This window comes from Chiloscyllium plagiosum, chromosome 18 (genome assembly GCF_004010195.1).
Source record: "Chiloscyllium plagiosum isolate BGI_BamShark_2017 chromosome 18, ASM401019v2, whole genome shotgun sequence".
Lineage (NCBI taxonomy): Eukaryota > Metazoa > Chordata > Chondrichthyes > Orectolobiformes > Hemiscylliidae > Chiloscyllium > Chiloscyllium plagiosum.
This window is the reverse complement of record NC_057727.1, coordinates 69,324,678-69,337,374: the sequence shown is the minus strand read 5'-3', so window position 1 is coordinate 69,337,374 and position 12,697 is coordinate 69,324,678. Positions and strand designations below refer to the sequence as shown.

The following is a 12,697-nucleotide window of genomic DNA, read 5'->3' as shown; positions in this document are numbered from 1 at the left end:
TGCCTGAACTGCTGTGCTCTTCCAGCACCACTAATCCAGAATCTGGTTTCCAGCATCTGCAGTCATTGTTTTTACCTTGCTTTACTTCCCACAGTCCACATCATTCAGGGCCTGGGATTATTCTGCCCTAGAGTGACAGACGTAGAATTATACAGAACAGAAGGAGGACAATCAACCAGTCATGTGTGTGCCAGATCTTTGAAGGAGTTATCCAGTTAGTCCTACATTCTCACTTTTTCCCCAACAAACATTTCTGTAGCATGTGTATATTTAATTCCCTTTTGAAAGTTATGCATGAATCCAGAATTTCAAAATGTATCTAAAGTGCTGGATTCTTACCGTTCTTTTAGAGTTATAACAAGGATGATAGAAGATAGCAAATAGGCTCAAAAGAAAACTCACTGCTGGGGACTATTAAGTGCAATCAAATTGGGAAACCAGATTCCTCAAACTATCACTAAGTACTCTACTTTTGTCCTATAGAGCAGCATTAAATAATCAAAGAATTATGTGATTGGTGACATAAAAATACATTGGATTCAGCAGTTAACCACAAAAAACAGGAATGAATTATTTTGTTGATGGTGAATGTTTAAATGATTATTTAGTGAGGTATTAATGCCAGTCTGAACGTTCATGTGTCCAGTCTGTCTGCAGTATGTCCATGTGGGGTTATTAGGTAGGGCGTCCTAAGAGTTTCCAATAGCATTGATATAGTGTCCTGACCAATATCTGTGCCTCAACTCGAACAGATGATCAGATCTGCTATTACATCGCTGTTTGTGAGATCTTGTTGCATGCTAACATGCTTCCTACACCATACCAAAAGTACTTCCTTGATTATAAAACACTTTGGAATGTCCTGGCTTCATGAAGGATGGTTTACAATTACAAGTCTTGTTTCTGTTGCATGCCTAAGTTTAACAGTTGCTGCAAGCTGCTTTGTGATAGATGAAGCATTTGGCTGAGAAAGCGAGAACACAAAAATCTTCACACTCGAGCTGACCTGGAACGGAAGACTTCTCCTGTCACAGTTCTTGGAAGAAAAATGCAATTCAGTGTCAATGAACTGAAGCCAGCATTAGTTCATTTCACTCCTTCGACTCACTATTCAAGCTTCTCATAATTTCCACATTTAATTTTCTGTTTTCCACAATTCTTTTATTATTAGTAAATGCTTTTTGATATTTTACACCTCCACTTGCATTATCCGATTGTTATTTTCTTTTAGGGATTAAAGTCTCTGTGTTATTCTGTCCTCAAGCAGCCAGCTCCATGCCCTGTGGTCATATAAGTTAACATGACTAATGCTGCTGTCTGGATCCAACAGGATGCTATGAGTGGTCGATTGACAGTTTAGATGCTGTACTTGAAGTGCTACGTCATTGCTAATGTAAGTGTGGTTTGTGCCTTCAGATATCATCTATGATATGACCTACAAGTTGCCAGAAGGAACGATCAATTAGCATCAAAATCCACTGAGTCCACAAGAAATTCAGGACACAGAAACTAAAGCTCTTCAGACATTAAAGACATTACAGCACAGGAGGCCATTTGGTCCATCCTCCTGTGCTGGTTCTTTGAAAATCTAACTGATAGGAACTTACGACATTGCATGTATTAGCCTGGACTGAAGATCGGTTAACACACAGAACAGACAGCCAGGATTCATGGGTCTCTTCCAGAATAATGGAGTGCCACAAGGATCAATCCTAAATTATCAACTTGAAGGAGGGGGCAGAGTGAAATGTACCAAATTTGCTGGCACCACAAAGGTAGTGCGACAGCATGCTGTGATGAAGGCAAAAGGAATCTGCAAGGGGATATGGATACATTGAGTGAGTGGGCAAAAACTTGGCAGATGGAGTTTAATGTAGGAATGGGTGAGGTCATGCTCTTTGGGAGGAAGAATCAGAAAGCAGGCTATTATTTAAATGAAAAAAAATACTCCGAAGAAGTGCAGCACAAACGTGTCTAGCTGCATGAAACACAAAGTTAGCATGTAGATGCAACACGTAATTAAGAAAGCAAATGGAATTTTGGACTGTTATTGCTAGGGGCTTAGAGTTTTCCATCAAAGTACAAAGTATAGGATATTGGTAAGGTTATAGCTGGGAGTACTGTATACAGTTTTGGTTCCCTATATTTTAAAGAAAGTGTACATTGGAGGCTGTTAAAAAGAGATTCACGGGGCTTTGAAGGGGTTGATTATCAAAAACGGCTGAACAGGTTAAGCCTTTATTCCTTACAGTTTAGAAGAATGATTGAAACATCTGAAGAATGCCAGAGAAACTCAGTAGATCTGGCAGTACAATGGAGAGAAATTGAGTTAATGTTTTGAGTCTGGTATACCTGCTAAGAGGGGCTCGGACATGATAGATGTTGATAAGCATGTTTTCGCTGGTGTGGAGTTGGTGTGGGGGTCTCAAACTCTGGGACAAAGGGACATTCATGTAAAACTGAAATGCAAAGGATTGTCTCGCCCCCACCCCCAACAATACAGTGATTATCTGGAATTCTCTAGCTCAGAGAGTTGCGAAGTCTAGATAAAGTATTGGAGGAGCAGGTAGGCAGAGTTTTGAAATATCAGGGAATTGACAGCTGTGCTGAGCTGATGTGACAGAACAGTTGGGGTCTTGTTGAATAGCAGGGCAGGTTTCAGGGGCTTATTCCTGTTTCTTACAAATAGTCCGTCCCATTCTCCTGCTCTCTTCCCATAGTCCTGCAAGTTATGCTTTTTCAGGGACATAGAACATAGAACATAACTTCGCAGTACAGGCCCTTCAGCCCTCGATGTTGTGCCGACCTGTGGAACCAATCTGAAGCCCATCCAACCTACACTATTCCATTTTCATCCATATGTTTATCCAATGACCATTTATATGCCCTTAAAGTTGGCAAGTCTACTACTGTTGCAGGCAGGGCACTCTGCATCCCTACTACTCTGTGTATAGAAATTACCATTGACATCTGTCCTATATCTATAACCCCTCAATTTAAAGCTATGTCCCCTCATGCCAGCCATCACAATCCCAGGGAAAAGGCCATCACTGTCCAACCTATTTAATCCTCTGATTATCTCGATTAAGTCACCTCTCAACCTTCTTCTCTCTGAAGAAAACAGCCTCAAGTTCCTCAGCCTTTCCTCCACACCAGGCAACATTAGTAAATCTCCTTAGAACCCTTTCTAAGGTTCTACATCCTTCCAAAAGTGCGGTGACCAGAACCATACGCAACACTCTAAGTGTAGCCGCACCAGAGTTTTGTACAGCTGCAGCATGGACAGTATATGTAAAACAACCTCAATTTTGTATTTTCACTTAACTCAGTATCACTCCCTTTGGCTTTTGTTTCATGAAATCTTGTGTTATTTCATGTCTTCAGCTAGTAGGGCCTGGCAAAGTATGCTTAAGGCCAACTGGAACCGGAGAACACGTATTAATTATATTTAACGTAAGGGATTGTTGGGTGAGAAGCGAGTTTATAAATTAGGGGAGTGAGTGATCAATATGTTGGGAGTTTCGTGATGTGTGTATTGATGTAAAGCTCTGAGTAGAACAGTATATGCCTGGACACTTGCTTATCCAACCTTTAACCTCTGATGTCTCTTCTGCACTTTCATCCCATCAGACCTCCCCTTTAGATTTTCCTGCTCCCTTAACGGTTTTTCTGCAAAGCCAGCAGTGGTGCTTGCAAGAGCTCTTTTAGGAGGTTCCAGCAGGGTTGAGGAACCTTGTGTAGCAGGTACAGTCCTTCAGATGGGAGGGAGGGGGGGGCTGGATCTGTAACCCATTCGTTCATTCAGCCAATATTAAAAGGTCTGGTTTACAAAAATGCCATGCACCAACAAAACAGTCAAGTAATCCTCTAGCTCCTTGCTGTTTGTGCTGTGAGCCAAATATATGTCACATTTGCTTACTTAAGACTGACTGTACTTCAAATTAATTTATTGTTTTGAATCCCTATGGGATGACCCAGGAGATGTGAGATGTGAGTGCTTCCAAGCAGTTTTTTTGCAGTGCAGCACCACCTGCTGTTCTACTTTCATTATTTTTCAATCAATGAGCCTAAAGCTGTTTCGGGTCTTTGACATGTATCTTTCTGTACAGTCACTAGGAGTTACGTTGCTCAGAATAACCCAGATGTATTCTAAATAAAACAAAGTTTTAATTGATGTCAAAGTTGTCTCTTAATTTTTTTTCCTCTTCCTTACTAAATGAAGTGGGGGTGCCGGTGTTGGACTGGGGTGGACAAAGTTAAAAATCACACAACACCAGGTTATAGTCAACAGATTTATTTGGAAGTACTAGCTTTCAGAGTGCTGCACCTTCATCAGGTAACTAGTGCGGCAGGATCAAATGAAGCTCAGCTTAGTTTTTTTTTAAAAAGACTGTTTTGCCACTTCCCCTCCCCCTCCTCCATCCAGTCCCCATCCCCACCAGGTAAATGTTAACCACAGTTTTCCATCTTCTGTCAACCTGCAGCCTGCACCCAAGCAACATAAACTCAGCAGTTGGCAGGCTGCCAGGGTAAGCTTGATCTACGATATGTTCCAACAAGCCATTCATTGACTACATCATAGTTAACATCAGCTTCGCATTCCCTGCTTCTGTAGAGGGCACGTGTTAATTTGTCAACAGCTCAAAAACTCTGGGAACCCAATGTCATTATTAGCTTGTTATTGACACTTCAGTGTATGAGATTTTGCACCATCGTGTGGCTGAAATCTGTATTGCACCAACATTGCACAACTCATCTTTGCTAAGAGCCCCTCTACAAATTAGGATCAAAACAAACATGCTGTAATCCTTAAAATTTCCTTTTAATTACTCCAGTTACTGCTTTACCAATGTTTTGGAGCATCTCATCACCATCGAACCTCATGCCCACCTCTCCCAATTCAAATCCTTTCAGTCCTTCCTCACCCTCTCCAAAAGGACTAGCCACACCATCCTCCATGCCTATCCTTCAATTCAGTCCCTTAGTCTGATGATAGTGAAAGCTCAGCCTGGAACTGTGCACCTTCTCTAGCCTGCCTGCCTTTCCAAATCCCTCATCTGACCTGTCACTAGGACAATTGTTGACAGAAGCATCCCTAACTCAACCTGACTTCTGGTGCAAGCTTCCACCATCTTGTCTGCACCCTGTAATCACCGTGCTGGCTTCCAAAGCACAACCAATAAAATCTCCATTTCATCCAGAACTCCGTCACTCACACCCTGTACCATACAAAGTCCTGCTCACCAACAACTCACTGGTTCCTTAAAATATACAAATTATGAGCAGGAGTAAGTAATTCGACCTCAAGTCTGCTCCCTCATTTAGTAAGGATACAATCATGTGTGATGTGACTGAAGCCTCAACTCCACTTTCTGGTCTACAGTCTCATTCTTCAAAAACTCCAGTGGATACAGGCCCAATCTGTCCAACCATTCCTGATAAGGTAATCCCTCCACCATCCCAGGAAACAGGCAAACGTAACCTCTCTGAACTGATTCTAATACTATTATATCCTTTCTGACATAAGCAGACCAAAGTGGTACTCCAGATGCAGTGGATCCACTTATATCAATACAATTGTTGTATAACTTCTGTGTTACGACATGGGGTAAACCTTCCTGCTTAGTTTAAAGCAGCAACACAGAAAAGATTTATCCCATGCAGTACCCTGTGAAAATTCAATAAGCCAAGAACTAGTTGAAGTAAAAATTAACTTTATTTCTTAAAGCATAACAGAGAATTAATTAATTAACAACTATTTACAACTCCTTCCTCCAACCTATCTTTTACCTTCCCTTCTATAATACTAGTCCAATAAACACCCAATTAAGATTTACAAAACAACACTTCTTATCTCAAAACCAGGCAGCTTTTGGTTCTCCTCTGTACTCCTGTCATCTTTTCCAGGCAGTCTTTACATGTTGGTAGCTTGGCAGTTCTCCTCTCAACTTTTCAATTTTCCCCAGTCTTATTACACCCCCCCCCCCCCAAAAGCATAAGATTGTGTCATTGGCTTTTAAAAGGTAGTCAATAAACTCAATTCAAACTTAACGGAAGGTGGGTATTTTGGGGTATAATTTAAACTGATTGGCCGAATTTGAATTTATTTTTGTCTCCAAGCAACCAGCTAATCGAGTTGTTCAACCAAATGTTACATTATTTCTTTTTTCAGAACACTTGGTGTTGTCAGGTAGTTTTTGCTAGCTTTTAACTCTCTTAAAAGATACAGTACACCCATACCTTCATAACTTCTGCTTTTATAATCCATTTACTTTGTGCTAAATGTCAACGTTCCATTGACCTATGATAATGGGGAGACAATAATGCAATTGGACTCATAATCCAGAGGCCTACGACGGAATTTGAACTGTATAAAGAAACTTGGGAATATAATGCTAATCCCATGAAATTATCATAAAAATCCACCTCATTCATTGCCATCCTTTAGAAATAGAAATCTGCCAACCTCCCTGACCTACATGTGACTCCAGACAGACAGCATTGTCATTGACAATTAACTCCCCCTGAAAAACCCACTTAATCAGATCAAGGGCAATGAATGGTGGCCTTGCCAGCAATGCCCAGACCTAACAAAAGAATAAAGATTAAAATCTGACATTTCATTTGCCTCCTTGCGGTGTAGTGGCTCAACTTCAGAATGTTGTCTTATATGGCAGACCCCTCAGTCTCACCTGCTATCTCTGCTAACATTGTACCCCCACATGAACACTCCACTCTTTTGTTACAATCCCATATGATACCAAGTCAGATCGCAAAATGAAATCTAGCTTGACAGATCATAGTTATATTTTATTATAGTTAACTTGGTGGTCAGTCACTGAAATACTGAAACCAAGGACGCTACAGGATTTCTTCACTGAACAGAAGATGATGATGAAAAAGAAGAAATATGTAAAGACAACAAGCTATATATGGATAGACAGTAAGTTATAAAGATCTTAAGGCAGACACATCTATCTATATCTGCTATAGAAAATCAAATTTGAAGAAATTAACCCTCCACATCAAGTCTTTACGCCCCATTTAAACTGATTTCCCCCAGTTTCTGTTCTGTGAACTGTAGAGCCTTCTTGCACAAAAGACAACATGAACAGTCTTCTCGCAAAACTAAGAGCTTAAATTTTCTCAGCTTTTAATAACCTGCAGGTGTCCAAATCAATAGAGTATTTGGTTAGAAGTTTCACTACATTCCTACTGTCATAACAAGGTATCTTGACAAGGTAAGGATGCTGTGAGCATTCAGATAAGAGCTAAGTGAATGAACACTTAGCAAGTGAGGCAGCCCAGAGATCCAAAATAGTCAAATTCATGAGCTGGATCTCTGTACCTGCACACAAAGTATCCTTGCAGCAATTTTTCAATGCTAGTTTCTGGAGCATCCTGCAATGCAGACTTCAACTTATTAAGCGAATGGGTTAGTAAGCGAGAGTTGACATGAGAATACTATCAGATATGAATCTCCGTGGAGGAGAGATACACGTGGCTGGTGCCCATGGATCAGGCACTGAGATTCTGTTGCATGGTGGCCAACACAGAACCTCTTCACAGCCAGTAGTCAGAGGAAGCTATTAAATACCCACACTGACCTCCATGTTAAGAATTCTTCGTGTCCAGCTTGCTCATGGTGGGTAATAGGATAGTAAGCTGACAACCTACCCGTGGTAAGCCAAAGTTCTGGACTGGCAACTCTGGGTTACCCAAACCTGTGCACACTTATCATATGACCACATTATTATTTGGAGCAAAGTTAGACAAGGCTGGAGCATGAAATCATGAGCAGCTATCATTCAGCATTGAGTATCTTTCTATGAAAGAAATGCTCATATCCTGCAAGTTAAAACTTGAGAGAAAGTTAAAAAAAAATTTGGTGATTGAAGGACAAACAGGCTGAGCTTTCACCTGATGGATGACTGGAACAATTCAAGACAAGGCAAAGAAAAGCACTGTCTTCTGTGCAATAAGGGGTAATGATGTAATGGAGTCATAGAGTCCTACAGCACAGAGACAGGCCCTTAGGCCCAGACTGGTCCGTGCCAACCAAAATGTCCATCCACACTAACCCCACTTCCCTGCACTTGGCCCATATCCGTATAATCCTTTCCTATCCTTGTATTTGTCCAAATGCCTTTTAAATGTGGTCAATGTAGCCACGTCAACCACTTCTGCTGGCAGCTCATTCCTTATGCTCACCACCCTCTGTGGAAAATATTTGCCCCTCTGATTCCCTTTGATTCTTTCCCCTCTAACATAAACTGAAGCTCTCTAGACCTCGATTCCCCAACCCTGGGAAAAAGACTGAGTACATTCACCCTATCCATTGCCTCTCATGACCTTATACAACTTTATGAGGTTGCCCCTCAGTCTCCTATGCTTTGGAGAACCGTGCACCTAAACTTCAGTGTCCCTCTGTTCCACTCCACTCCTTAAGGCCCTATTATTCACCACGAAACTCCTACCTTGATTTGACTTTCCAAAGTGCAAGAGCTCACATTTATCTATAATTAAACTTCATTCGCCATTTTTCAGCTTACTTCCCAGCTGATCAGGGTCCTGCTGCAATTTCTGATAACCTTCCTCACTGTCCACGATACTGCCTATTCTAGTGTCATCAGCAAACGTACTAATCATGCCTTGTACATTCTCATCCAAATAATTGATATAGGCAACAAACAGCAATGGGCACTCCAATAGTCACTACCCTCAGCTTCCTACCATGAAGCCAACTGTGTATCCAATTTGCCAGCTCCCTCTGGATTCCATGCAATCTAACCTTCCAGCGTAGCCAACCACAGGAAATCTTTTCAAAGGCCTTACTGAAATCCAGATAGATAGTTGGGCCACAAGAATTGCCCTCCCACTCATGCATCTGTTTCTCTCACTGAAGCTGTAGAGATCAGTGGCTCAGTGGTTACTACTCTTGCCTCACAGCACCAGGGACCCTGTTTGATTCCAGCCTCAGGTGACTGTCTGTGTGGAGTTTGCACATTCTCCCAGTGTCTGTGTGGGTTTCCTCCAGGTGCTCCGGTTTCATCCCACAGTACACAGATGCGCAGGTTAGGTGATTTGGCCATGCTAAATTGCCCATAGTATTCAGGGATGTGTAGGTTAGGTGCATTATTCACGGGAATGGGTCTGGGTGGGTTACTCTTCGGAGGGTCGGTGTGAACTTGTTGGGCCAAATGGCCTGTTTCCACATTGTAGGGATTCTATGATTCTATGCTCTGGGGCAAAACAGGTTCAACTGGATTGATGCAATGGCAGACAGTATCAGACTTGAATAAAGACAGCATGCTACACAAAAAAGGATTCTTGAATTTATTCCAAGCTAACTCCCAATATTTTCCAAGCCTTTTACTGTACAATGATAGAATCCCTACACAGCATGGAAGCGAGCCATTTGACCCATTGAGTCTACACCCACCCTCTGAAGAGCATCCCACACAGACCCACCTCATCCCTGTAACCCTGCATTTCCCATGGCTAATCCACTTACCCTGCATAACCCTGGAGACAATTTAGCATAGGCGTTCTAACCTACACACCTGTGGATTGTGGGAGGAAACCAGAGCACCCAGTGGAAATTCTTACAGACACAGGAAGGATATGCAAACCCCTCACAGTTGCTCGAGGGTGGAATCGAACTGAAGTCTGAGGCACTGTGAGGCTAGCCACAGAGCCACCATGCTGCCACAAATGATTATGCCATTCTCGGTGTGAACAAATTGAACCAAAGATGTTTTTCCACATACTTACTCCATTTGTACTTATTTTTAAACAGAGTATGTTTAGACCATAAGACATAGGAGCAGAAATCAGGCCATTCAGCCCATCAAGTCTGCTCCACCATTCAATCATGGTTAATAAGTTTCTCAACCCCATTCTCCTGCTTTCTCCCCGTAACCCTTGATTCCCTTGACAATCAAGAACCTATTGTTTGCAGGCACACCAGGTTATATCGGGGATCCTTTGGTTCAAAGGTCCACTTGACGCAAGTTTGAGGGCATAAAGCCTGCAATTCAACAATTTCCTGTAACAGCTTCTGTAACGATATCTAATATACTTTGAGCAGTATGATGTCAACCAGGTAACATCTAGGTCACACTATTAATAAACTTACAGAATAGCCATGTCTAATTGTCAAATTAATTTTAAATGTGAGGTACTACAATACATAAATCATTTCTTATTTGGAAAGTAAAATTCTAAATTTGTGAAATACTGAGAAAGTTAGTGGTGCTGAGGTGGAGATGGTCGAGAGCTTCAAATTCCTTGGAGTACTATCACCAACGATCTGTCGTGGTCCATTCACGTGAACGCTACAGTAGAGTAAACACACCAACACCTCTACTTCCTCAGAAGGCTAAGGAAATTTGGCATGTCCACAATAACACATCGATAAAAATTAATCAGGGTCAATGTTAAATTCTCTGTCTCTGGACATTAATTTAATGTTAGAGGGTTAAACTACACTGTCTTTCTCCAAGAAGCTGAACATTCTGGAAGTGGGGTGGGGATGGGGAAGATGACATTCTGTCTCACAGACAGCATGCAGGAACATGGGTGAGTATCCATTGTAATCCACACTTCACGTGGGCAGCCATTTACTACTATTCTACTGCTATTATCAAATTAAACTCTCACTCAGTCCCTTCCATTCAGAAATGCTTTCATAGCCAATCAAATTTGTGTGATCATCCTCCGAAGCTAGGACATATTACACCTATATGGTCTTCGAAATCAGGAATCAGGAAATTGTTTGCATAATGATTCCCTGGGATTAGGGCATTTACATTTACATTATCTCAGTGAATGATCTCATCCTACCACTGTACCTGGGTAACATGCAGTTATGGGGGGGTAGTGGCCACAGTACCTGCGAGCATTACCAACTGACCTGTATAAAGGGGATGGGTTTCCTTCGTTTGGGGCCTCTTTTGACTTGACTTTGCATGCCTGTGAAGGGGGTCACTTAGCTTGTACAAGCTTTAATAAACTTTAACTGTTTGCAGAAGGTGGTGTGCGCGAATTGCATCTCGTGTGTGAAACCTCGGAAAAAGAACCTAACAGAAGCACCATAGAAAGCATCCTATCCAGATTCATCACAGCTTGGCATGGTAACTGTGCTGCCCAAGGCCACAACAAGTTATGAGAGTTGTGAACATTGCCCAGTCCATCATGAAAAACAGCCTTCCCTCTACTGGCTCTGCCTCTACTTCCTGCTTTCTTGGAAACACAGTCAACACAATCAAAGACCCCTCCCACCCCAGTTAAAAACCATTCCACTCTCTTCCATTAGGCAGAAGATATAAAAGTTTGAAAACATCTACCAACAGACTAAAGAACAGCTTCTTCCCTGTTGTTATCAGATTAATGAATGGACCTCATATATTAGAGGTGATCTTTTGCTGCACCTTCTCTGCAGCTATAACACTATATTCTGCATCCTATTATATTACCTTGATGTATTTATGTAAGGTTTGATTTACCTGGATAGAACACAATACCTTTTACTGTAACTTGGTACACGTGAAAATAATAAATCAAACCAAAGATTTTGATTAATGTCGCTACCTGACTCAGAAGGCCTGGGTTTATAACCCACCTGCTCCAGAGGTACAACATGACATCTCTGAACAGGTTGATTAGGTATTAAGTTCAAGTCTCAGAATGTTCCTGAATACCTAAACTATTTTCAGTTTTGATTAACTGCTGGCCCATTTACACTGTTCCCAGCCCTCGGGAAAGAGAACTGGTCTGTGTTCACACTGCAGTCTAAGTGTGACCACGGTTAGGTTACCTTCTCTTCTGACTGTGTTCGACTTTGCAGTGTAGGCTTTGCAGAGATCCTAACATTTGCAAACTTTAATTGGCACTTCGGTTAGAATTGGGGTCAACTGCACAGTCGATGAGACACACATTACAACCACACAAAGCAACATGACCTCTGCACTCACGGGGGTTACACCAGGTTAAAACTCAAGTTAACAATTCTGTTGATGTGTGGAGGGCTACAGTAGTTCTGTAAATTAAACGCTGCTGTACCTGCAAGGGGGGCAAACAGTCGTCGTCCACTTCATTCAGGACTGACACTGGCAGGTTCTCCAGGCCGCAGCACACATCAAAACTCAGCAGACGGCCTGAGTGAGGGGCCTGGGTACTGGCAGCGGTCATTGCCTAGGTGGGCACACTGGGCTAGTGATTTCCAGCTTGGGCTCCTTGCTCTTCTCCTCTGGGAATCTCGGCCGCTGGCGAATACACTGTGTCCATTTTCCACACAGAGTGGTTACAATGTATCCCCTTCAAACCCTGTCCCCACCCGCTACACCCTGCACAACCATTGGTAACCTGGCGCGTCAGTCATCCTATCCTCCTATCGGATGTTCGGTACGCATGTCAATCAGACAAAAGGGCGGAGCCTCCTATTAAAGGGACAGCGTCAGGCTGAACTTGAGTGGGAAAGACAAAGTTCGTCTCGTCTTTTCACGTCCATGGGACGCCCTTTCTAAAATACTATTTTTGAAATTTAGGAACTTTTGTAAGGTACCCCATGTCTTGATATTGTAAGCAAAACAACCAATTTGCACGCAGCAAGCTCTCACAAACAGTAATATGATGTGGAGGTGTCGGTATTGGACTGAGGTGGACAAAGTTAAAGGATGAGAGTGATGCTGGAAAG

At 42.2% G+C, this 12,697-nt stretch overlaps 1 protein-coding gene across 1 annotated transcript in view; it reads right to left on the bottom strand.

Annotated features, from left to right (window-relative positions):
• Positions 1 to 12,378, bottom strand: part of setmar (SET domain and mariner transposase fusion gene) — a 20,237-nt gene extending 7,859 nt beyond the window's left edge. Inside the window, exon 1 of the mRNA XM_043708553.1 lies at positions 12,064 to 12,378. Coding sequence (XP_043564488.1) covers positions 12,064 to 12,192 — 129 coding nt within the window. The 5' untranslated portion in view covers positions 12,193 to 12,378. The remainder of the gene's footprint in view (positions 1 to 12,063) is intronic.
• Between the last annotated feature and the right edge of the window lie 319 nt (positions 12,379 to 12,697).